The sequence below is a fragment of the Hakea prostrata genome, chromosome 3, assembly GCF_041222555.1.
Source record: "Hakea prostrata isolate BN-2017 chromosome 3, UWA_Hpros_2, whole genome shotgun sequence".
NCBI classification, from domain to species: domain Eukaryota; kingdom Viridiplantae; phylum Streptophyta; class Magnoliopsida; order Proteales; family Proteaceae; genus Hakea; species Hakea prostrata.
This window is the reverse complement of record NC_142602.1, coordinates 9,115,458-9,143,167: the sequence shown is the minus strand read 5'-3', so window position 1 is coordinate 9,143,167 and position 27,710 is coordinate 9,115,458. Positions and strand designations below refer to the sequence as shown.

At 37.0% G+C, this 27,710-nt stretch overlaps 1 protein-coding gene across 1 annotated transcript; it reads right to left on the bottom strand.

The window, feature by feature from the left end:
• Window positions 1–6: 6 nt before the first annotated feature.
• FIP37 (FKBP12 interacting protein 37) lies at window positions 7–20,337 on the bottom strand. The gene is made up of 14 exons (XM_089148886.1): window positions 20,081–20,337; window positions 19,944–19,992; window positions 19,761–19,822; window positions 17,080–17,147; window positions 16,921–16,957; window positions 15,714–15,801; window positions 11,021–11,085; window positions 10,859–10,936; window positions 8,307–8,354; window positions 7,922–7,975; window positions 7,374–7,535; window positions 6,432–6,501; window positions 2,133–2,188; window positions 7–1,354 (listed from the first exon to the last, which is right to left on the bottom strand). The coding sequence occupies exons 1-14, from the start codon at window positions 20,105–20,107 to the stop codon at window positions 1,181–1,183; spliced, it is 1,038 nt and encodes a 345-aa protein (XP_089005012.1). The 5' UTR covers window positions 20,108–20,337; the 3' UTR covers window positions 7–1,180.
• Between the last annotated feature and the right edge of the window lie 7,373 nt (window positions 20,338–27,710).

Below are 27,710 nucleotides of genomic sequence, written 5' to 3'. Positions count from 1 at the left end.
GTTTGGTGTCTAAGAAGGTTGCATAATAAATCAAATGTGCATTTGTAACTTGTATCTTCTCGTTACTTAATTAATGGAAATGAGGAAACCTGTTGTACAGCCAATCTCTCACTTTCTCCTACAGGAACTAACTTTTCTCAAGCAACAAATTTAATTCTTCTCTAACCACAGAAATATATATGAAAAGATACTCACACCTTCCTAGAAGAATTCTTCACTGAAAGATACCTATAGGTAGCACCAGTATTCTTGAAGTTCCACAAAGCAAAGACATCAAGTATCAATCTTTAATTCCTACTATGTTTGAATGTGTGATCTGATGGATTAACAAAACTCAAGTTCACCAGATCTTATTATCTAAAATTTTCATCAGTAGCCAATCGAAGTCTTTAAAGTTCCATCTTTTTCAGGATTTCAAATCTCTGAACTTTCCTTTTCCATCGATTAATCTTATTCTCACCATTAACCCACATGTTCATGAAATTGAGACTATAAGGATGCAAAGTAGAAGTTTCAAAGGCAGGAGGAAGAAGAGGTATGACAATAACACCTGGCAGAGAGATTTTTAGAGAGAGATCATGGAGCCGAACCTGGAGCAACACCTTCTATAAGATTCTTTCACAACAAAAAGAAGATAAAGAGTAGATCATGTTTCAGCTCAAATATGCAAAAGAAAAGAAGAAAATAAAAAGTTAGGAAGTTTCAACTCAAATCATGGACCACCCAGCACACTTAAATACTCTGAGGGGAATTGGATACTCATGCCTAGCAAGTTGGGGGTGAGATAACACTAGCCTGCAGTATCTAATGCAACTGTGTAAGAAAAGAAGGAATTGGCTCACAACCCCCATACAGAAACTCTGTGTGTCATTCACGAATATTCTCACTGCCGCAACGAGACACTGATACAGAGAAGAGCATAAACGTAGGGAAGAAACATATAAATCCCAAATCTCTTGCTGGTATAGATGCAGTTGATAAAGCATCCTAGAAACGCTGCTTCTATTGTCATATTGAAAGCAGCAATAACAAGCCCTATATAGTGGAAGGCAAGCTCATATTTTTAAAAATAAATTCTAAGGAAGCTTGAAGGGAATAAAATACATTTCCGGCAAAATTTCAAATGTACAACATTAAACATACAAAGAACAGAAAAGTTTATATCTGAGAGCTGCAAATTTCAATTTCCAGCTTCGCCAGAATTAACATCAGTCACTTTCATATCACCTGCAGAGTCAACATTATCATCTACATCCAGTTCTTTAAGCTGTACCGGTTCTTTGTGCTGCAGTTCATCTCTCAGTCTTTGAATCTCAGAATCCTTCTCTTCAAGCTTTTGTCGTAACATAAGCACCTGAAATACAATTTAACTCATTAGATATGATGAAATATAGTACACGGGCTAGGGACGCCACCAGTTTTCATCATTTTGAGAAGTTCAAAAAGGCATCCCCTAAATCGATAACAATACAAGGATTCTACCATCCTCCTTCCAGCATCATCCTGATCCTTTCTTTTACGTTAGAATCAATGAAAGTAACCAATTGTAAAAATTGTTTTCAACTGGTGATGATCTTTCCAAAATCACGAGACATATCTAAGCCATCCAATTTTATGTGTTTTTGTTGAAGTTCCGACCCAAAGTTGGAAACATGCAATATTTTCTATAGTACTGGTCGTCTGGTACAAGTGCAATATAAAATGGGTATCTGGTTGAATCAATTCTGAAATTTGAAATGTTACCACATCCTCCATCCAATAGTTGAATGGAGGATACATATCTCTCAATGCAACAGAATAGATACCTGGTGACATTTGAGAAAAAAGGAGACTTGTAACAATAATAATACATGTTTGTTTAATTACAAAACCTTTTATTTCATCTTAACCTCAATGAGTAATTCTGGCTAAATAAAAACTATGATCATCAGCAGATTAGTCTGTACCGCAGCAGTTACTAGTTTTGGAATCAGTTTATGACATAACATGCATTCTGAAACAGAATTAACAGAAAATTCTGTTATAATTCAGAATTAACAGAAAATTCTGTGATAATTTTATCAGGAGGCTTCAATAATCCGTTTCAGACGAGTGAATCAAATAACCAAACAGCAGTTTCTATTAGTAGTTACCATTTCATTAGATTTTTCCGCATCATTTGTCAATTCTTCCATCTGGTTATATAGCCCTGTAGATAACAACATGAAGAATCAGGTTGGATGAACCAAGCAATACATGTCATGAAAGAAAGACAGATACCAAAAGTGAGTTGCGTACAACCTCTGAAGACGGCTAAAAATTGCTTTTGACAAAAAAAATATGAAACAGATAGGTAGATGGACTCAATTTTTTCTTTTTCTTTTAATTTTTAATGGGGTATGGGGGTTGGGTCGGCGGCAAGCTGGTAGATCCAAAAGCTTTTGGGTAAGTCAAAGTAAGACAGTGAATTAAAACTTAGAATTCAGGACCAATCAGTAATAAATAGGACTTCCAAAGAAGATGGGAATAGTTATTCCAAATTGCCCAGCCTGAAAATCCCAACCATCATGAGAATGATCACAAACACAATTACGACAATGCCAATCATTTCTTATTATATAGGCCATAGGGTAATGCTAGTGACGCAGTCCTAGACTGTCAGGAGACCAATATCCAGGATCTGGGATATAAAAAGTTGGGTAGGTCAAAAACAGGGTGTCGGATCCACTTGAAGGCTAGGATTAGGTCAAAGTTAGGTTTGGTAGTACGACTAGTGAGTGACAGAGAGTTTGTTAAAGGGTTTGTAGATAATGGTTTGAAAGCTGGAGTAACAACAAAAATTAGGGTTCACCCAGCTTTTGAAGAAGTGGAAAAAAAAATGTCCCAACAATTTTGGCTGCTAAGAAAAGGCAACCAGACTCCACTGGTTTGTTAGGAGAACATGGTGAGTTTGTGGTCAAAATATATTGAAGTTCAACAGCTTGGATTAAAAGTAATTTAGGTCTTATGAAGTCAACTAAATGGGTTATTGCCTTTGAACCAGCTCTATTTGATAGTACTTGAAACTGACCTAAACTATAAACATCGTCCCTCACTTCATCCAGCAATCATCTTAGGCATGCCCCTAGCTTTCTTAGTTCCATCAATCTGAATCATGTCACTCTTCTGAAAATATTTCACTCATCTAATAAATTTCATCGGCATATGGTATTACAAAATCAACCAATGGGCAGAGCACAAAGAATAAACTCCGTGGAAGCCAAATGTAGTCATCGGGAATCACTACAAGGAAGTCATCCAGATCATTATAAGATATCAATCCAACCGTATCTAATGAGAAGTTGAATTGTGTGTCTGAAATAGAAGATAATTTCGTTAAAACAAATTTAACATAGTTCTCTATGACAGCCATCATTGTATGGGGGAAAAAACAACAACTTGGCGATAAGAGCAGAAGCACTTACAAGCATCTGGCCAACAAATAGGCAGGGCATCAGAAAGCATTGAACGGATATGATGAAAATTCTTTAATTCAAGGTGCAAGGCACCATAAGGCATTTAACCAGAGAGATTCAAAATGAGGTTCTTTAGTGCATGCTTTTTATGGTATGATGATGTTTTGTAGATGAGACACAAGGAAGGAATAATGCCAAGTTAGAAGCATGCTTTTTACTAATGCTGATGTTTTTGTAGATGAGACATAAGGAAGGAATAATGCCAAGTTAGAGTTATGTAGATCAACCTTGGAATCAAAAGGTTTTATTCTACATGAAACAAAGACAGAATGTCTAGTTTGTAACTTTGGCCAATACCAGCCAGATAATAAAGCAGTGAAACTTGATGATAAGTAGATCCCATAATACGATTAAGTACCTTGGCTCGATCATAAATAATCAAGGTGATATAGAAGATGACGATTCCTACGAAACTAAAATAGGATGGATAAAGTGGAGACATGCATTCAGGATTTTGTATGACTGACATATTCCTTTACTACTTGAGGAAAAATCATAGGATCATTGTACAATCAGTTATGCTGCATGGTACAGAATGTTGACAAGTTAAGAAGCATCATATAGATAAACTCATTGTAGCAAAAAGATGGATGTGTAGCAAAACTAAGAAGGATTAAGCAATGTTCATGTTAGAACTAGTTTGGTAGTAGCTACAATACGTGATAAACTACGATAAAGTCATTTGAGGTGTCATAGCCATGTTCATGGAGGTCTTTTAAAAACCCTTGCACACAACAGTGATTTAACCTAGATTGAAGAAACAAAAAGAGCTAGGGGTAGACCTAAAAGAACCTTAGGAGAAGTGGTCAAAAAAATACCATGACTTAGGCCTTGTCTATAGCATGACCTCAGATAGAGACAATTGGAAGACAAGCATCCATGTAGCTCGGATAATGTTGAGTTGTGGTTGTCATTATACACACTCCTCTTGCACATACTATTGCATCAAATTACAATAAAGCTTCAGTGGAGGGGGGGGGGAATTGGGTTCAATCACTAAAAGTCTAAACGTATTAAGCTAGTACACTGTCCAAACGAAATATAGATTCTCCATTTATGCAAACAGGATCCAGGGTTAGATTAAATGAAGTAAAGCATCTAGATCCACACCAGGATTGTCTTCCTGAGAATAAGCAGTCCTCTAGGGTTTCTAATACCCTATGGTTGAGCAAATAGGGCTGTTTTGGAAGTTCTAGAGTTGGGAATAAGGTGGGCTAGGTTCAGTTAGAGTTTAGAGGCTAGGGTTATGAAATCAAACTCTACTCCCTTGCTGTAGTTATAATTTCAGAATTGGATTCCAAGTCTAAGGTCTTGGAAACTAGGGTTTCTTAAGTTCTAGGGTTCCTAGGGTTTGAGCTAGGGTTTGGGTTGTAATCGAAAGTAAAGTAGGGGTCAAGGGAGGACCGAGGCACTACTAAAAGGAATTAGGCTTTGGATGAAGGGCTTGAAAGTTATGGTTGAAAGTATGGTTTCAGTTTCTAGGGCTTTTGGGAGTTTAGGGCAGCAAAAGAATTTAGAGTTTGAACTAGGGTTTGGTTGGTCTGTTGGGCTGAAACTACGAGAGGTCACTAGAGTTGGGGGGAAGAGGCTTCTAAAGTTTGGGGCAGATCTAACAGTTAGATTGTTGTAGATCTGAACCTGAAATTTAGGTCTTAGATAAAGTCCAAAAATCCCAGAAAAAAGAAAAGAGGTTGACATGGGAATTAGGGTTATGGTTATGGTTTTAGGAATGGGGGGAAAGATGTGGATCAGGACGAATTGAGAGGGTGGGGTGGGGTTCAGCTGTACTTACTTGGAGAAGAAGAAGGACCTTGAAGAACATTAACCTGCAGAATTTCCCACACAAACACAACCGCAAGTTCCCTCTAAGGGAACCCACAAATCCTAGCTTCTTTACTTCTTCAATTCTCAATTTTATTCGTAAACATAATCTGAATTTTTACAAGCTAGGGAGGCTTATTTATAGTCTTTTACAAAGGACTCACAATAGAACTCAACTTATTTAAAATAAATAATAAAATAAAAGGGAGAAAAGAAAATATTTAAAAAAAAAAAGAAAAAAGAAAACCAACAACAACAACAAACTTAAACTAGGACTCCTACTTTTGCCCTAAAGACTAATAATCATACATGGCTCTATCATATCTTACTCTAGAAAGATTCAAATTGAAAGTTAAAAGTAAATATGGAATCCTTGTAGGAAGCACATTGAACCTAGGGGAATCCTTCACTACTTAGGAATCCCTACCTAACTATGACTCTTCAATAACTTTATAAATAATGACCCAAACTCAAAAATAAAAGTAGATCTAGGATCCTACTAACATGCAGGATCCAATAAAGGGATTCCTTCTCTATTAAGAATCCTAACTAGACTAATACTCTGTTGTAGCTTAACAACAAAAGGACTCAATTTCAAAAATAGAAGTATGTCCAAACTCCTAATAGTACTCTGCAGTCCAAACTCCTTATGGTACTCTGCATCCAAAAAGACCCATCAAGACCCCAGAAGAGAGGGCAAAATGATCAATTTGCCACTGGTCAGATTCTGCCTTCCTGGAGGGCCAGAGGAATTTGGGCAAGGGTCCACCCTGGTTACATCATCCATACAAGTTACTAAGGCAAAAATGCATTTGAAATTTGATGAGAAAGCATCAATATCATGATATATTGATACCTATGCTCCTGTATATACACATACATATCCATAGTGCTTCTGTATCTTTATGAAAGAGAACACATATTGGACTGTTGCCTTTCTCGTGACAAATTAAGGAAACACCAGGGTGCTGCATGTTTAATTCAGACCCAGAACCACAAAGTCAATATCACCTATTGGACACTGAAGACCAGACAATAACCTATTGTGATGAACCCCAGGTTCTATTTTCGGTAAATGATCCTCAAAAGACAAAGATCTTATTGTATGATACAGACCTTCAAACTGACTTCGAAGTTCAGCATTTTGGGATTTCTGCAAAGCAAGTTTCATTGATAACTCATGGATCTGCAAATCAAAACAGTCACTTATCAGAAACAGTTAGGGTTTAATAAGACGCATTAAACACCTGAAGGCATTCCAGGTCAATAAATAGACTAAACATAGACAAACTACCCAAACATTTGGAATATTAAACGGAAGCAATACCAACACAGTTTAAAATTTAGGTTTATCCATCTGGGCACCAATTAAATTCAATCACTTAAAAGATGATAATGACACATCACAGACTTTAAAAATTCATCAAAGGGGATGGTGGGAGTGGCTATTGTCTTAGTATGCTGTCTGCTACAATGCAGACTCACCTTCCAAGTCTGCAGTCGAAGTTCATTACAAAGAACTTCACAAGTGACAAAGCAAAATGCTATTTTCTAATCCTGATTTACCCAAAAAAAAGATATTTGGAATGCCACAACTGATTTCCCTGTTTATCTTCTGTCAGTACGGAACACTACCCCCCTCCCCAAAAGAAGAGGGAAAAAAGAAGAAGAAGAAGAAGAAACAAAGTAGATATATTAAACTAAAACCTGATAAATGTAAGACAATCTATATGAATTCTGAAACTTTCATATAGCTCAAACCAAGCTGCCTGTCTTGGTAAAGCCTATTAAAACATCAATTCCAACCCCCCCCCCCCCAAAAAAAAAAAAAAAAAGAAAGAAAGAATTAGTTATATCTGACAATTTATTTAGGTTCACACACTTTTTCTTTCATTTAGCCAACACTGAAGATGTTTTTGTATTTAGTGCAGCCAATAGAATTTGGCCCCATGGAGCACAAAAAAGATCACTACTGGAACATCAGAATCATGAATCATAATACAGACTCCCACATAAGAAAGGAATTCCACCACATCCAAGCAACAAGGTTCATAGTACCTTTCCCTCAGAAGCCATCATTCCAATCTCTTCATTCTCCTCCTGTAGAGTCCTACATTTAGCCATTAGCATCTTCCCCATCTTACTTTGTGGCGTAAAATTTACAGCAGCAACATTATCCTGCAACTCTTTCACTTTCTTCTCCTTCTCCTCGACCAAATTCTGGCATTACATAATTCAAAATCGAACATCATAAACAAATATTTCTTCTTCTTTGGGTTTTTTTTTTGGGGGGGGGGGCGCAACATGGAGGCCCGTAACCTGCCCAGTATTAACTTTTACGTTTGAAGCAACGGGTAAAGCCCAGTCACACAAACATCATACACAATTTTATATTTAAGCAACTAGACACAATCCCAAAAATTCAGACCTCGTTTTTCAAGTATCGATAATTTGTATCAGTATGTTGTCATATTAGTAGACCTATTCAATGAGTCGTGAATTGTTTAATTATTAGAGAGAAAATGAAATATATAATATGTTAAAAAAAAAAAGGCACATTTCATTTAACGAAGATTAATCTGCAGGGAGGAATACTTTCCACGTACCTTTAAACGTGTAAACTCCTCATGTATAGCTGGGTCAAGTAACAACCTCCTCGCCTGTTGGCATTGACAGAACCAAAAGTTTAAGTAACACAGAAAGCTAAAAAAAAAAAGATAAAACAGCAGACCGTGTTCACAAACCAAGAATGCATGTTTTCCCTTCTTCTTCTTCCTTTTTTTTTTTTTTTTTTTTTGGGGGGGGTGGGGTGTTGCATTAAACTTCCATTTTTAGTCTTCCAGAAGATTGAAAAGGGAAAAGAAACGAATTTTCCAGGTTAAGAACCCTCCAATAATGGAGTAAACTCTAACGTTAATTAAAAAAGTCATCCAAAATAGTTGGGCGTACTAAGGAAGAAAACAAAAACAGACAAAACTGAAGTTAAAGTACCTGCATTGATGGTGGCTTTAATTGTGCCCTCAGATCACGAACTGCAGACTGGAAATTCATGCGAGTTAGCACATCATAGGAATATAGGATAAATGCTAAAAAAAATTCCAGGAAAGCTAGTGGTACTCAAAGAAGTAAAATAGTCTAAAATAGAAACATGAATGAACTGAACTCTATTTTTACAATTATTGCTAGTAGTAGATGCATAATACTGTTCCATAAATGAAGAAGATTTCAAATTAAGAGAAGATAATAAATTCCCACATCATCTATGGTGCGGAATTTGAGGCATTGGTGCAGGCCTCGAAGGGGCAGCAGATCAAGAGCTGAAACAGATTTGGACTAAATGTGATTAGGCTGCCGTTGTTTATCTGGTTCAACAAGAAAGATGGCTGTGGTTTGTACTACGGCTGTGGTGGAACTTGAAAGTTGTGACTGAAAAGAATCTCATGAAGATCACTGCTACCAGGATACAAATGCTGCTGCTGATATTTTGGCTACTTCTGCTGCCAAAGATCAGTCATTGAATGCAATAACTTCACGGTCAAAGGAACAATAGGGGAGCCGCGCAGAGATGCTGAGGAGATGCCTTGGAATAGGTTCCAAGTCAGTCTTAGAGCCTCCAAGGACGTCGGTGTGAGAGTCTCCTGTTCTAAATCATGTTTAGGTTTTCCCCTATGGGAGCTTTGTACATCTTTATCCTCAATTTTCATATACATGATGATTCTCCACAAAAAGAATCCCACGGCATGTAGTTTAACATAAAGTTGAGGGGGATAGAACAGAGTAACTAATAAATAAAAGAGTTTTTTTACTGGAGGCCCACTTAAGTGGGGGTGAAACTCTAGGCACCCCTCTTAAGGGCCAAATATTACTGGTGACCCAATTCCAAATTACTGGTTACCCACTGTTAGAGAATGGACTTGATAATAATAACTAATTCAAAATTTGAAATTGAAATGACCCCTTTAGTGTTATGACCAAATTACCCTCCCATACCCAAACCTAAGGTGGGTGAAATCCCTTCACCCATCTTCTTCCTAGACCTCCCCGGAAACTGCCCACACCACTCCCACCTCCCCCTGCCGGAAATCAAAACAGAATATTATTTTTTTTTAACAGGAACCTGTAGTATGGCCTCCTAGACTACTAGTTCATTCTAAAGCAACGGTCTTCCTTCCAATCTCTCCAGTGGTCGGAAGGATTATGGTTTCAAAGGTGCAGAGATCACAAATAACAGTTTGATATTAGTAAAAGCTCCAGCTTAGACAGTGAAGCTCTGAAACTGGCTTGAAGCTCAAAGGATGGAAGCTCCAACATTGGACACTGAAGCTCTGAAACTAGCATGGAGCTTAGCCTGTGGTAAGGGGAACCAGAAATTACATAATCAGGAAACAAGGAAACCCCTCAGAAACAAAATACCCAAATCAATCCATCTTTAGACTGTGAGGCTCATGCTTAGCATTCTTTAACATATCCCCCCCCCCCCTTCTCTATTCGATTCCACCCTCTAATCGCACAAAAATTCCTCAAAACTCCTATCAACATAATGATAACAAAACCTAAATTTCTGTCACGAGGGTTTGAAGGAGACCAGTAACAAGCAAGATTTGAGCTTTACCATTCACAAAATTAGGAATTAAGGAACTGTGAAACAATGGACACAGCAGCGATTACGATTTGTGGACGAAGAAGCTTCGGTCAATCAATCACCTAAGAAGAAGGACTTATAGGTTTGGCAGCATATTTGTTGTGTTTGCCTTTAATTTTCTGTTGTAGTGGTGTGAATTTGTATATCTTCAAGAATCAAGAGGATCTGTTCTTTCTTGATAGCTGTTTAATTTATTGTTCGCATTGTTCTGTTCTCCAACCTTCTTTCGCTAAGAGAGATCATCAGATGGGATTTCTACATCTTCTTTTCATAATCAAATAATAACTTCTGTTTTGAAACATCTGTATAAACAATGTAAGTTGAGAGGTGTCCTTGTGTCTAGCTTTCATGGTTGCTGCTGTTGGATTTGAATATTGGAGACCTGAACCCTCGGTCCAGTAAAAACCCATGAAGACGATGACGATGGCAATGATTTTCTTGTGAGACCATTGCTTTGTAGCGAAGGAACCCCCGGTAGATGATTTCCAGCAGCAGGTGGTGGTGGGCGATTTCCGGCAGAGGGTGGTGGTGGGCGGTTTCTGGCAAGGTTATAGGAAGAAGATGGGTGAAGGGAGATTGGGTATGGGAGGGTAATTTGGTCATAACACTACTCTTAAGGGCATTATGGTCATTTCAATTTCAAAATTTTAATTAGTTAACAGAATCAAGCACATTCTCTAACAGTGGCTAACCAGTAATTCTGGAATCGGGTTACCAGTAATATTTGGCACTTAAGGGGGGTGCCTAAAGTTTCATCCCCTAACTGGGCCACCAATAAAAAACTCTAAATAAAATTGGAATTCTACTGATCTAAACAACCACTAAGATTTCTTTAACCCTCAAAAAGAAAGAGAGTATGGTATTTACAAGAATATGTAGTACAAAAATAATCAGCAGGCACCTTTAATTCTGCTATCTCCTGCTCACGTTTTGCAAATGTTACGATGAATGCAGCTTCCTTTTTCTTTGCCTTTTCAAGCTGAAAAACAAAGAAGCATATAACATTAAAACTAGTAGATAAAACTTACTATTTTAGGCAGCTCATGAGCAGTGATTAACCAACCTGGTCTTTGAGTGACTCTTCAGAGGCTTTCAAGGTATGAAGATAGCTAACCACTAATTCAGGTCCTACATGGTACGAGTAGTCAATCAATGGCCCACAAAAACAAGCTATCAATGATATAGGATTACATGGTCATTCATCCAAAAAAAGGATTACATAGTCATTAACAATATCAATTACAATTATCAAAAGAAAATAGCAGATAGGAAAATATCCTAAAGGCAGACATGTTTTCAGAAGAAAAGAAACAATCAACAGTATGGCATGGGGATTTATGTTGTCTTCATTTATACTTCAGTGTAAATTTACCATTCTCAAAATGTATTGTCATATTTGACTTTTAAGCCGTTTTGAACACATCATCCCAGACATTTCATTTCATTTTTCAAAAAAAACCATTAATTACCATTACCCAAAAACAAATTGGCAGAATCTATTTTTAAATGAAAAGTCACAGTTGAAAATCCTCTAAGAAAAATGGGAAGGAGTCTTATTTTAGAGTTTATCAAGGAGGTAAAATTACTATTATTATTAATTAGGTAAATGACAGTTAGAGAAATATAATTTAATATTAACCATTAATAAAGAGAAAATCCAGTCACATAAGTCAATCTAATTAATAATGAGATTTCAGTTATAGTCGCATGAGTCAATTTAACCTTATTTCAAGTTTTGAAATTTTAAAGGACACGTAATCTTCAAGTCTCTTTGATTACCAAAAAAAGAAAAATTCAAGTCTCTTTGGATTAAACAGAATTTAATACTAACCATTAATAAAGAGAAAATCCAGTCACATGAGTCAATCAAATTAATTATGAAATTTCAGTAATAGTCGCATGAGTCAATTTAACCCATTTCAAGTTTTGAAATTTGAAAGGGCACGTAATCTTCAGATATCTTTGATTATCAAAATAAGAAAATTTCAAATTAACCCATTTCAAGTTTTGAAATTTGAAAGGGTACGTAATCTTCAAATCTCTTTGATTACTAAAAAAGGAAAATTCAACTCTCTTTGGATTCTTTTATTTTCCTCTCCTATACGCCTCTCAAGTTTTTCTAAAAATTTCCTTGTGTTCCAAAATTAACTACTATCACTAATAAGTGTATATAATTAATTTATGCCTATCTGTAAATTTCTTTTACACTAATGGCATAATATTATTGTTAGTTACAACTACAATTCTACATGCATCCCTTCTCTCTCTTGACTTTACGGCCATTTTCTCAACAAGAAAACTTGGGAAAACGAAGGGTTCTCACATCAAAGGGATGCATCCCATTAATTTGATAGTAATCTTTTCATCTTCCAAGATTTTGGTGATAGCATAAATGTATATTAACGGTAGCATTGAACCCTTAGTATTCTTCCATGTATATATACTTACAAACTTGACAATAGGGAAAATTCTTCTGTGCTGAAAAGGCATGTAAGGTGACAAATCATTACCCCATCTTTACTTGACTCTACACATCCCCTGCTCTATTTTCATCTTCTCTACCTCCGGCGACCGTCTAACCGTTAGACTCAACACTTTATACCGGTAATCCCTATCCTTCGAAAATGATCCCTATTCTTACCCAGTCCATCGGAGTCTGGTTTCCTCTATCTTCATCCTCATTAATTTTTTAGGTTTTCACCTTGCATGTGTTGCCAAGCGAAGATTACAACAAAACTGGCAATTCTAAGGTTCTTCCCTCCTCAAGAATCTAATTTTCAAAAATCTCTCAAATCTCATAGCCATATTTAGCCCAAAGATCCACAAACAATTGGGATTCTATATAAAAGATCCGTACGTTATTCCACTCCTTGTCTCCTGGACCAATTTTTGGGGAATGAAAAAAAAAACTCCAGATTCTCATTCGTTGTTCATTTCTATTATTGTTGGCTCATTTATGTTTCGGAATTTGAGCAAGGGTGTGGATTGGAATGAGTCTTCCCTTGTTATCAAGATTTTTGTTTATTTTATAAGTTTATATGATCAATCTCAACCTATTGATGATTATGTTCTTATAATTGTTGTTATTTCTTGTTATACTTACGTTATTCCTTCTTCTTTTTCAAGGTTGATGTAGTTGTAAGTTATAATTTGATAGTCATGGTGTGGAAATTCTATTTATAATTTATATTAGAAAAAATGTGAAATTTCAGCAAATAAATATATGCATTTATTTTAGAAAATAAATAAATTTGCAACCTACTGTTCTATTATGTTCTTATCATACTTTGAATTAGGTTATATTCAATCTTATCGGTCGTCTGGGTGATGAAATGGGACGTAGGCTTGCATGATTTGAAAGTTTTGAGAGAATAAGTTCAATTTGCTACCAAGTTTGGGTTTGTCTATGCAAATGAGAAACAATAAATAAATGGGGACCCTACTTGTGTGAGGGGTCTCTATAAGGCCAGCTTGAATAGGCTTCCAAACTTAAGTAATTTTATGAGGCTTCATTTGAGTTTACAGTGGATTAGATTTATATTTTAGCATATTGAGGGGTTTAATATAATCTTAGATAGACACTCAAGATATTGATCTTAAAGTAATCTCTAAAATCCTCTAATCTGAGTTATTGATGAGGACATCAATGAGCAGTTCTGAGTTACCGGCGACGCCCACGTAGAGATCATCCCACGACAACATCTATGTGGATGGATGATGAGTTCGGAGGTTATCAGATTGCTAGGATCCTATGGTTCGATGAGAAACACTGCTCATAGACAGTTTGTCATGTTATTTTCCTTAGTCTTAGTGGGTTGGGTAGTAGTTTACTATTGAAATATTTTAATTTCATGTTTGAGTCTTTATGGGTTGGGCCTAGAGTCTATTTTGGCTCAATTTTGAATTATTTTGGGTTTGGGTTATATTTACAACTTAAGTTGGGGTTATTTTGGGAATTAAACATGTAGGGTTGGGAGGGATCAATTTTTTTATTTAAACCTTGTATAGAATTCGTTTTTTGGTAATCAATGAATGAATGAAAGAATTAGAAAAGAACTCCCTCCCTCTCTCTCTCTCCTGGTGGAACCAGCACTTCTCCCTCTCTCCAGGTAACCTCTCTTTCCTCTCACCCTTGTTTCCCACTAGAAAAATTCCCCTTGCTCTCCTCTACAAAGACCTACTCTTTTTTTTCTTGAAAAAGACCTAGTTTCTTTCCTTGAAATCTTTTTTCTTCTTTCCCAAACCCCATAGTTGTTTTGTTTTTCTTGTAGAAAAAAATCTTTGTTCTTTTTTTTTCTTCCCTCTTTCCCTTATTTCCTTTTATTTTCCTACCCTACTGTAATCTAGTTTTTCTTTTGTTAGTCTCCCTTCCCTTCTCTTTGTTTCTTTTCTTTCTCTCCCTCTCCCTTATCACCTACTCTCTTTCCTAAGATAGATTCACCACTACTTCAAAATATTTTTTTCTTTCTCTTATTTCTGTTCCTAAATGCTTTCTAACCCCTGTTGATCAGCAGGTAACATTATCTCTCCCTAAATATTTCTCATTTATTCTTTGGCAGTAGTTTTATTTAAAACAAGAACTTCCTAAGACTCTCTTTACATTGTTAATTGTTGAATTCCTTGTTAGAAATATGATATTGATTAGGACAGCTCTATTTTCTTTAAGTTTCTTAATACCCTTGCATTCAATTTAGTGTTATGGTGCCAAGATCCCCATCCCCTTGTTTCCCTATTGATTCTTGTTTAGTTGTGCTTACCAGTAGGACTTATTGTGTTTATTTCTCTATTTTAGCTGTCTTACATGCATGATTAATTAGATTTCAAGTGCCACAAATTCCTTTCTTTACTATCTGTCAAGAATAGGTGTTTAATTCTAAGAGTCTAGTAGCCCACTTTGTAGGTCCCCTAGTTTCTAGGGTTTCTCCTACATCAGTTATCGTTGCTTCACCATCTTTGGGGGAGTCACTCATGATGTCCTATATCCAAACTTAATGGTGACATATATAATTATAGTAGTAAAGCATTCTTCATGGTCCCTCTGCCACCATCACTGTGACTAGGCATCCCAAATATATAGGTATTAGATTAAAATTCAACTCGAAGAGAAACATCAATATTTTTCAAGAATAAATTACGTAAAAATAGAAAATTATATTTAACAACACATTACACGTGCATCATTACTAGTGTATGTATATACACACACATACATACATGCAGACACACAGAGACTCCAGCTTAAGGGGAGTCTAAAGGGTATAGTGTGGGGATTTATGTTATGCATGCCTTTTTTCCATTAGATGGGTTTACCTACAGTTACAATCAAGTGTCATCATTTGTAATTTGACAATGGTTATGTTGGAAGTTAGTGAACAAAGGGCATATAGGTGCATCCTAAACCCATCGTGGCTCTTAGGGTTTCCTCATTTCTCCCCATCATAGCAAAGGTTTTTTTTTTTTTTTTTTTTTTTGGGGGGGGGGGTTGTGGGGGGGTGTGGGCGCAAGCAATGAAAAAGTTGAGGGTAAGTCACAATTACTAGCACTGTACAAAACCACACATGAGATTCTCAATTCGTACGGCTTCTTTTTCAATGAGTAACGGACTCCTTATTCTAGTTCAAAAGTCTCCACATTCCACTCTCCATTTCTCTTTTGGTTTCTTCTTCTTCCTCTATCCTCTAGTAGATATTGATTTATGGATTCTCATATTGTTGACTAACACAAAAAGGTAAACAGAAAACGTTAGAATTGCTAACCTGGAGATGTTCCAGCTGGAATAGAAGGTTCATTCTGAAATGCAGAATGCCACTTTTGAATCTCTGATTTTGCCGCTTCAAGCTCCGTCTATAAGAGATATCAGATCGTCATCACATAGTTTTTTATGAATTTCCATGGAGAAATCATGTTAACAGTCTTTTTTTGGGTCAGTAAACAAGTTCCTCCATTGGGAGAATACAAGCCAAAATGAAATTGACCTAAAAAATTACAGAAGGAATTATTATGATATTACCAAATGGAGAACAATCTGGTAAATGGTATAGCAACAAAGCATATGCAATTATCTATTTCCAGTCCATGGCATGGTATTTCTACGCACAAAAGCAATAATAGGAAGGCCCATATGCCCTAGAAAGATACTCTCAAGTAAAAGTGAATGATGCCAAACATCTCAACATCTTTCTAAAGATTGAACTTGATTTGATTGGTCTCAAGCAACAATTATCATAGGGAGGGCATTTTTTAAACATGCAGGAACATCTGAATAGCATCACAAAGTGAATCCACCAGAACCAAAGCTGAAAAAGAAAACAATGTCACCAACAAAGCAGTCAGATGAAAAGAAGGCCACTTCATCCAGATATCCCAAAACCTTCTCAATACAACTTGATCCTCCCTACGGTCCCAGTAAAAGTAGAACCTGATACAGCTGTGTTACACATTAATCTCATGTGGAGGTTCAAGCACAAGCTTGGGAGGCCATTATGATGCCAATAAGATTGTCCAATTGGGTCAATTTACATAGTACGAAATCCAAACATAACACGGTGTTGCTCAGAATCGAGACAAGATCCCTATGATACATAACAACAAAAACTCAACCAAGACCTCGCTGAGGTTGGGACTTGGATGGCATTGTTTAATCCTCTGCCCTTTGGGGTTCAGAGAATTACTGACCTGGTGCAGTGGCTTTTCTGGAAGGAACCATATATTAAACATTCTACATGCTAACCATAAGGAATGATGAATATTCTCATTTATTAATTAATTAGTTTCCGTAGAAGGGTTGCTAAGAACAAAAGGGATAGCTAGAGGACAGATTGCATCTTGGAAATCTGTAAGGAGTCCATATCTTTCTAATAAGGACAAGCATGCAATACAAAATAAATAACAAAGAAAAAAGAAACGGAAAAAAAAAACCCAAAGTACTCAAGGGAAGGAAGAGCTGATATCCAATGGTAATACCTGGACTGTTGCAAGTGTATCCTTACAGCTTTGTAGACTGCAAACCAAAGTCATAAGGAAATTGAAGGCATGCAGAGGTAGATAAATATACATAACTGAAAGGACTCAAACTTAAAAAAACAAAAAACAATGAGTTGCTAAATCTGAGCCTAACAGTACCTTTCACGAAGGGATAAAATCATTCCCGTTGCCACACCAGGTGCAGTTTCTTCTATTTTGGAATTTCCCTACACATGCAGATAGGAATCAATATTTCAAAACTCAGACTATCAACTCACCCAAATCAATACAAGAAATTTTGTCTAGAATCTTTCCTTCAGATGATGCAGGTCTGGCACCAAATTGGCCAACTTCCCTTTGAAAACAACTTAGGATTGATTGATATGGGTGTTAGGCCATTGTTCAGCAAGTTTATGTGGTCTTGGGCCTACTCTATAGGCCCATAAGTTTAGTTTTTAGGTCAAGTACGAAAATAGGCTTTTATTTTAGTTTAATTGGTCTTACTATGTATATTCTGCTAACTTAAGTTATAAGGTCACAACGGTCTTTTTATGTTTTATTTTTAGTATAGTGATGATTGAGTCAGTCTAGGGTATGAGATAAGGAGTCTTTTAAGATTAGAAGTAGAAGTCCTATTTGAATTCTTATTGGATATTCGGTACTGTTAGGAGTCATTGTTAAGGCTACAAATAGATGGCAAATGCTTGTGACAAAATACAGATCTGAGAACACAATAAATAAAGAGTCTGTTGCTGCCTAAAAGCAATGTTAGTAGAGCTTCTCATCAATGGTAAGTGACCTCCATGTGATCGAGTAAGCAACCTAGGGTTTCTAGTTGAACGATTCTCCTTCCGCAGTGCTTGTAGCCTGCCTCCACTTCTTACCATATCCATCATACCCCATTACAAGGCTTGTGTTAGGGGTAAGTAACAAGTCAGCACTTAAATCCATTCCATTCTCATATCACTGTCTTTTTAGTTTTCTTGAATTCCTACGAATTATCGAACTTTTTAGAGACCCAAAATTCAAGGTCAGATCTCCGACAATCTAGCCGTTGGATCTGTTCAAAGTGCTAGTGACCCTCCATCCCAACTTCAGCCCCATTGGACCAACCAAACCTAGATTTACCCATTCTTGTTATTATTACCCCATTATCCCTCCAAAATCAAGAAACCCAATATCTCCCAAACCACCCATTCAAAATCATTGAAACTTGAAAAGATTATTCAAAGGACCAAAACCTTTCAAGTTTTATCCCATTCCCTAAGTTTTCATCCCACCCCAAATCTACCCCATATCAACGAATTTATCAATCCCCTATGGGGTGGGTTAAAGTGTCCTTCATACCCTAAATATCCTTATACCTTTATCTGTCTATATATCCCATCAAACAAACCAAACCCACGCAAGGGATTAGAACACAATTGTTAGGAACCAATTGGGGAAAAACCACCCATACAGCCTAAATCCAAAATCTCAAGGAACCCTTTGTTGGTCACATTGAATTGGTTCTCCTAAAAGATCTTGGAAGAACTAGCCCTCATTCACTTGCGGTTTCATCATCAGAATTCCTATAAATTGCAAGCATGAACAAGAAATGTCTAGGGATTCTCAGTCTCATTAGCAGAAGGCAACCTAACAACAACATGTAGCACCAAGTGAATAAATAAAAGCATAAGTATGAAATAGAGTCATTAAGATTTACCATAAACTTAAATATATCACATTTTGAAAAATGAAAATAAAAAAGGGGTAATATATGTTTGCATTCTAGTTTCAGGATCTACACATCCAATGGAGGACAAACAAATGATACAGGACATGGGAAACCTGAAGTTACTCCAGCCTATGAGGCTTTGTTCAATGATTGGAAAAGTTATCATAGTTGAAGAGGGAACATGTAGAGCACAATGTTCAGATTTCTGATTCATGCTTTTGAGTTATTTAAAATTATATTTAAGAGTTAGTTCTATGTTGAATACTTGAATGTCCCTGTTAACATGGATCTTACAGAGACTGGATTGAAGTTGGCCAACCTTCAGCACTTTTTGCATAAAGTGATCATTCTTACCACTCCAGCGTGATGATGCAGGTCTGGTATAGGCCTGATACGGCCCGGGGGTGAAATGGAAGGAGAATTAGGAGAAGAGGAAGAAGAGGGAATTAGAGACGGGAAGGAAATCTCACAAGAAAATAAAGTCAGCTTATCTCTGTTCAGTACAAAAATTGTATCCTAATACAAGTCGTTTAAAAAAAAAACACAAACCTTAATTGAAATCAAAATTCAAAACAGAATAACTGACTACTAAATTGTCCTAATCCTAACCACATCGTCAATCATCTTCTTTAAATTAATTCCTGATTTCCTTGTAGTCCAGCTCAATTCCCTGGTTGTCCTACAATAACTGTAAGAAAACAATCTTAAATGCATCGTGTCTTTTGCACTAATTTATTCCTATCAATTTTTATTCGAGTAACTCACACCAGAATAGCTACTCTCTAGCTATCTTTATCAAGCCCAATTTGTTTCATCCTTTCCTGCTCAATAACTGTTTTGTTCTCTGCTCAATAACCATGTTAATTAGACAGTCACTACGCGGTTGAAGGTCAACATCTCATTAGTATGATAAGGAATAATTGCCTTATCTGGGCACTCCCCAACATTCCTGAAACTATATTTTTTCATGGACATTGCGACATTGAGTTTACAGGTCCATAAGGCCAATCAAGAAACTTTGAGTCAAACTCGTCACCAGGACTGAGGGCTTACATTGTAACTTTTGAATAGTTCGGGGGGGGACCTTCATCAACTCCAATTAACAGACACAGAAAGAGACTACCTTTTTGGACCCAAAAAAATCATCCTCATCGTCGTCGAGGTCACCGAAACTCCTTTTGTTCCCTGAAACCAGAGTTATAAATTTTGAAACCAACAGGAAGGGAAGAAAAGAAAAAAGATAAAAAAGAAGTTTAACCAGCGAAATAGTTACATCCAAGTGTATATCAGGAACAGAAATAAAAACCTGAACGTCTGGTATGAGTTCCAGGGTAATCGCCACCGAAATCATCCTCCTGTGATCACCAAAAAAAGGAAGTAAGCCTAGGCTAAAAAGTGATACGAAGAATTTAAACAAGAAGTAGATGAGACAAAAGCACCTACATCATCGAGATGAGAATGAGAAGCCATGAAAACTAGAAACCCTAGAACTATAATCTAGGCTTTGAGATTTAGAAGTTAAATTAACACTCCTCTGAGCTTCGGCGAACGAAGCCAAATCCGGCCGACGCAAATAGTTACGAACAGCAAAGCAACATTGCCCCAGGGATACAGGCTACGACGTCTCCTATTTCGCACCCCGCAACTGCGCCCTGCGACACCCCTGCAGCACCGCGAACTAGCGGCGACGGCTCAATGACTATCTTTAATCCCGGTCCGGTCCAGTGTGGGTCAGTTTACCCAACCATTTTTTTTTTTTGGTAAACCAGTTTACCCAACCATAAATTATATAATTTAGAGTTTTTTCAATTTGCCTACTTAAGTTGGCCCAAACTCTTGTTTGCCGACTAATATTTCAGTTTGATCAATTTTTTGAACTTAAAATAATACCAACAAAAAATATCACGTTAGCTTTTTAACCTTTATTGTTAAGTTTTCATGTGTTAATACATAAATACCCCTCACTCGTGTGAATGACCAAAATGCCCCTTTCACTCACTGTGTACCTACCCCATCTTCTTCCTACATCTCGTCGAAAATCTGACCACCACCCCATCCCCTACCAACAACTGCCTTTCCCACCCCTCACTCACAATCCTTTAACCCTCCCAAATGGGGAAGGGGTGGTAGTTGCTGACAATGGTGGAATTTATGGTGAGGTGTAGGAAAAAGATTGGTGAACCTAGGGGTTGATATACAGAGTGAGGGGGCATTTTGGTCATTCACATGGGTGAGACCGTGAGAGATATTTATGTTTTAACATATAAAAACTTAATAGTTAAGGTTAAAAAAACTAACATTTGGTTAATTTTTAGTAATGTTCCAAGCTCACCAAACTGGGCAAACTGAAATATTGGCAACTTAAGTGGGCAAACAAGAGTTTGGACCTCATTTATTTGGACCTCATTTAAGTGTGCAAAATGAAAAAGAAAAACACTATAATTTACAAATTATGGCTTATAAATTTCCTAAATTTTGTTCTATTATATTTATATCTTTATATTTCAAAGCATCTGCCGAACAGAGCCATTGCAATTCACACAAATCCATCCTATATCAGGAGGCTCCCACTTGATCATCTCTTTGGACTAGGCAAGGTAAACTCCACCTTAGTCCTCCAACGATCAAAGAAGTCCCCATTGGAAGGGTTATCCTCAACTGATCGAACTGGAAAGAGAAGAAAAACGGTGTTGTGTGTCTGCCTTGATTGTCATAACAACACTCTTGACACTGCATTTAGAGTTTTGAAAATTCTTCAACTCTATTCATTCCACAATCGGTATAAAGTGCAACAAAAGCTGAATCTTTTGACTAGGGCTTTAAGATCTGATCGAATCTGACAAATGGTTAATTAACCACCCAATATAACTCATCATATTTCTAAGAGCTTTTAGGAGTGTAACGGTACCCAACTACCCATTCAAAAAGAGAATTGATTTTCAAACTTAATGGGTAAAGTTGCATTGGAAGAAAATGTGGCATTGGGTCTTGTTCGCATAATGACCGAAGGTGCAAGCCACATTAATGTTTTGATTCCAAGACGCCATACGAGTTTTGGTAGGTAATCTCTCTACGGTGTGTTGTTGACGTCTGAGGGATCTGCACGTACACCAGAACTGTTGTTGTAATCACAGTACTTCTTTAGAGCTGAAACGTACATGAAGTACTTTCTTTAAGGTATTTAGACACCCCGAATTGTGCAATACGGGTTCTAAAAGTGTCTTCACCCCAAGATCAGTCAGCCCAAACCTTTAAGGTTGCACCCCAGAAAGGTTTACTCAAGGTATAATCAGGTTATGTTCACTGCTTAACAAAATAACGGGAGAGAGAGAGAGAGAGAGAAAGAGGAGGAGGAATTCTGTGTGTCAAGAATGAGCATGAAATGTAGTTTATATAGACCTCCAAAGGCTGTGGGTGAAAGGGTAAGGTTATGAGGGTACCTTTCAGCTCAACTCTCTTCAGCAAGGTACCTTCAGCTGACCTCCCTACAGGAGAGTGCCACTCAAATGGCATCTCCACGTATTCACCCAATAGTGGGCTTTCCAGAATAGGGCCTATGACAAACTGGGCCTTCCGAATCAAGTCCCACTCTTCAGCAAGGTACCTTCAGCTGACCTCCCTACAGGAGAGTGCCACTCAAATGGCATCTCCACGTATTCACCCAGTAGTGGGCTTTCCAGAATAGGGCCTATGACAAACTGGACCTTCCGGATCAAGTCCCACTCTTCAGCAAGGTACCTTCAGCTGATCTCCCTACAGGAGAGTGCCACTCAAATGGCATCTCCACGTATTCACCCAGTAGTGGGCTTTCCAGAATAGGGCCTATGACAAACTGGGCCTTCCGGATCAAGTCCCAAGTCATAGATCTATCTATCTATCTAATCATGGCAGGGTCACTATAGGGTATCAAGTAAATTATGGCAGGGTCACTATAGGGTATCAAGTAAATTAATAATACTTGGGCTCTTACTATATAAAAACCATATAATCAGATCCTCTCCACCCGATGTGGGACAAAATAAAACCATGGATAAAATACACAATAAATAAAATATTTATATAAAATTTTAAACATATTTACAACACGGTGCACCACCATGAGATAAAGCTAAAATGCGTATGAGCATGGGACGACCAAATTAAGGTCGTCCAAGGCACCATCGCAGACACTTTCCGAGGAAAATCATAAGCTGAACTGATGAGAGAAAATGAACTAGAATTGGAAAGAGCATCTCATCTCATCTGTTGGCGATAACAGGATCAACCCGATCAAGGGTCCAAGTGTGGTTATTTTCATGTAGCTGATTAACTCAATCATCATGCCATCGTTCGATGGCTTGACAATACTAGAGTTCAAAGCTTTCAGGGCACCACCATCAAGCCAAGGATCATTAATCCAAAGCCAAATGTCCTTGCCATATTTTACTAAATATTTCATGCATTTATAGCCACTTATAGGGGAACTCACTAGTGTGAAGAATCGCCTTGAATGTGACCAAGCATCGATATATGAGAAGGATCTAGATTCTAGAGACCAGATAGAGTTATTCAATTCTTTAGCCACCTATAGTGAATATAAGACACCCAACATGAAGATTTGCCCGAAGGAATACTCCCAATACGCCGAGATAATGCTGCCCTATTCCAATTTCCAACCCACCAAACGATAACGCTCTAACCCTCCTTCCATCTTTGTTCTACAAATGAGCTTCTAAGAAACCTTGTGAGAGCCATTATGTTAGGTTTTTTATTAAAAATATATATTAAGTTTCAAAATTAGTTTTTTGCATTTTTTTTTAATTTAATTATTTTGTTAGTGTGTGGGACCCATGAGGTAAGGGTGGTAATGAGGCATCATGAGTAAAGGAGGCCCTTCATATGACCTTAGTTATGAGGCTCTTCATGACATTGGTCATGGGTCTTAAAGGGCTTGATCATGGTGATGAGGTGGGCTTACTTAAATGATGGAGTTTACTCAAATTGTAACTCTTGACCTTCATTTCTCATTTCAACTTCATGACCATTCATGGCCATTACCATGAATGGGGTTAAGGTCTTTGAATGGATTAACTCCAATTCATTTCAAATAAGTGAATATGAGAGTTACTTCTCCAAGTAGTGGAGAGGTTAGGTCAAGGTGGTTTATTCTCATTAGTGGAGGAGGGACAAGCCATTGATTCTCCAATTCATTGTCTTAAGAATCCTAAGGGGTGTAAGGTGAGGTTTGAGCCTATATAAACCCAACATTTCCTTGCATGTGGTGTGCAATTGAGACACTCCTCACTCTCACATTATTTGTGTTACAAAGTTAATTTATTTGTTTGAATTTGTCTAAGTGTTGTGTTATAGCTTTTGGCTCCTTGAAGGGACTAAAATAACTACCTCATCTTCTAGTTGGAGGTTGCTTTATCTTGGAGGTGGTGGTGCGAAGAACCATTGGTAATAAGGTGCATCAATTACATTAAAGACAGTACTCAAGGTGTGACTCAACCTCATTTATCGGTGGCAGTGGCCCCCCCTCAGATTTTTTGAAATTGTAATTATCCATTGTTTTTTTCCTTATTTCTCTATCTTTAAATGTGAAATACCACTATTTGGCCCCCTTCAAAAATTAAATAAAGATGATGGGTACAAATGTCATTCATAATCTTTATCTAATGATTATCATTAAATCCCTAGTTTTAAGGAATAAAACATTACATTCTAATTAAAAACTAACTCACTATCCATGAATTTCTCCTTATATATTATCTCCTATTTGCATTTCTATTTATTCTCTCATGAATCCCCTCTTTTATTCCTATTTTTTCTCTCTTTTTTTTTTTTTTGTCTCACACGTCTCACAAAATATTTAAGTAATTAGCAAATTTTGGAATTTTCCTAAATCTTCTCCATATCAGTATTCACTCTCTCTTACACTCACAAATTTTCTATTAATTTACCTAATTTTTAATGTAGACTCCACATTAAAATATAATAATATATTATGAGATGGGACCTACAGTGGGTCCCACATTGGCCCACATACATTCGCCCCCCCCCATGTTCAATCCTGGCTCCGCCCCTAATTGGTGGTTGGTTCGCTTGCAACTTCAAGCTCTCTGGATTGGCTAAAGATCTTCATCTTTCAATTGTATTGCACTTTCATTTTTGTGTGTTTGAAGAATTTGTAATACAATTGCACCAACATATTATCATTACCCCTTCCACAAAAATCTAGTGATAATACTATAAAAGTGATTAATAACTGTCCTAGGAATGGGGAGTAACTTACCACACTCATCAAGATGGACATGATCAAAGCCAACCTTCCCCATAAGATAAGACTTTATTTTGTATTTAAACTTAAGGAAGTAAACATAAGGGGACGTTTGTAATAAAATAAATTTCAAACAATGTTAATTTAATTATTTACAAACCTCAATGGTAGGCGTAATTTGCTCATTTTTTCATGGGTTTTCAAAATTTATGCTGGTAAGAAGGTGGTGCGCCACTTGTCTTTTGTCAAATCTCAACTACATCCAAACCCCACAACACCATTTCTATTTTTATTTCTTAGAACCTTAATCCCTTCTTTTCATTAGATTTGTTGATTAGAGAACAAGACAAATTAACTTTTCACCAAATCATACTATGCGCGGGGCCAATTAAAGGAAAATATGGGTTTTGTTTAGTATTTTATTCCCTAATGGTGACTAAATTACAATAGCTTAATAGCATAATGGGTTTTCTTTCTCATACCTTAATTGTACATTAAAAGGTGGGCTTGATATGATTGTGGAAAAGAAAAATTAGGGTTTGTCGGCAATGGTTTTGTTTTCTTTTAACATATGAACTCAAGTATAGGAAGTTTCGGTAATGGGAAAGGGAGACATGGTCACTACCATCTGGGCCCTAGGGTTTTAGGATCATGTGTTGGGTTTATCTTGATTTTTCTTTATTAGTTCCACCTGCAATTAATTGTTTCTTGCCACCCCAATTCAAACTCTTCTTTTTTACTTCTCTTATTGGTGGAGTTGTTTGGTGGACTAACAAGAACTGTCCAACAGCAGAGAAAGAAAAATGAGAAGGGATTTGACATCTGATGCAACTTGTATATTTACTAAGTCCAATTTTTTTTCCCAACAACTATAAATATTATATTAACATATTTTAGGTAATAAACTTGGAAGAAGTATTGTTTACACAAATAAAACGAGGTGGAACCAACCACCAAAATCTAGAGAAAACAAAAAGATTTGCTCCACGAGCAATAGTATTAGCAGCAGAGTTTGAAGATCTGCTAATAAACCTGAAATCAACAAAGGAGAAATTTGCAGCAAGCTGTTGAATTTCTCTAATAATACTCATACTCATCCAATCAATGGGCTGATTACTACCATTTAAAACAGAAATAAAAGACTGACAATCTGAAGATAAAATAACTCTATCAATATAAGAGTTCAAAGCTAGATGAAGTCCATCTCTAATAGCTTCTGTCTCTACAGTAGTGGTTGAAGCGCTAAAGCAAATCTTAGCTTGGACAGCTATAAAACATCCAGCTGCATCCCATAGGTGAGCTCTAAAGGATGGGTAAAAAGTTTAGTTAATTCAATAATAATAATAATTGAGTGAGTGTTAATTGTGAGATAAGTAACCAGATCATAATAATTAATCACAGATTATTACTATTATTACATGAAAATTGGATTTTGTTCTTCAATTCAGCTGGGCTTTTAGTGCATCAATTCATCCATGGGTACTGAGTAGGTTATACATTGGTTCTTTTACCACCGACAGAGGAAAACACAATTAGATAATCTGTGTCTCTCACTAATTTGAAACCTCTACAAGTGTCAATGTTTGGTACAGGTTGATTGACTAACTAGGCTTGAGATTATATCTCAGGGATCCATGTAGCTAGCTCTCATTCACCTGTGAAGCATGTCGAATAGTCTAAACCTGATACCTTTGAAGTTGTTAATCTTTTTGACGACAAAGATGAAACCTTTCTAGTTCAATTTTACAGACAAATGATAATAGATGTTCGATCACTCTAATCTACACTTGTCATCTCCCTCAAAAACCCTAACCACGATTTGCTTCTTTAGCAGGAACCCTAGCTAGTCTCTTTTTACTTAAAATCATGACGAGATTTCAGGTTTTCAACGTAGGGCTTCGATGTATAATAAAACTATATTGTCATCAGATTTACGTCACCAAATACAGTGTAATTAATCAATTCAAAACAAAAGATCTATCTTACCCATTTGATTTCAATATGTAAACAGTGATTCCAGGTCAGATGCTTTTCCGACCTTTTCTCGTCAGTGGGCTTCGCCTTTTTCTTTCCTTTCAGATTTGGTGAGCATGCAAGAAAAAGCATGAAAGAGCTACAGAGAGTGAGCAGAGAAGGTTGAGTGAAAGTTGAACATGTGAACGCGTAGAAAACATGCTTGATGACAATTTGGGGCAAGAGGCATGAGTGGTGTGAGCCAACAAGGAGACCAAAGGGACCCACCGTGGCAGACCCAATCGTTGACAGGTCAAACTGAAAATGCTCTCTTTTGATCCGTCCGTCAAACTTCCGACATAGCCCGAATGCAATCCTGTCCCTTGGTTTCTCCGCCACCGTTTTCTCGCGTTACGATACATCTCACTTCTCAAGCCAGCACCAATCATTTGAACGCTATGCACGTGTGAGTAATCCTACCCCATTCAATTTCATCTAGTAATGATCCCATGCAACCCAGTTTCCTAGAAGTTTGTTTTGGCAGACTGGTCTGGCTCCGTGGTTGACCCGGAATGCATTGGACCGGAGGGGGTAGACCATTGGGTTATAGAGGTCGTCATATACTTGGCACTTGAAATTCGCCACTAAGGAATCTCTTTCAATCATTCTTTGTCAGTAGATACAATGACAGACATTCTCTTCTCATCTACTGCATTTAATAGTAACAGTAATTTCCATTTACTCTCACAACTCTCTCTAAGCATTTTAGCTCGAGCAAAACTAAAGCCTTACCCTCTAATAATGGTGTCGTAATCAAATGTGACTTAACCTTCGTAGTAACTTGACCATCCAAGTTAGCCC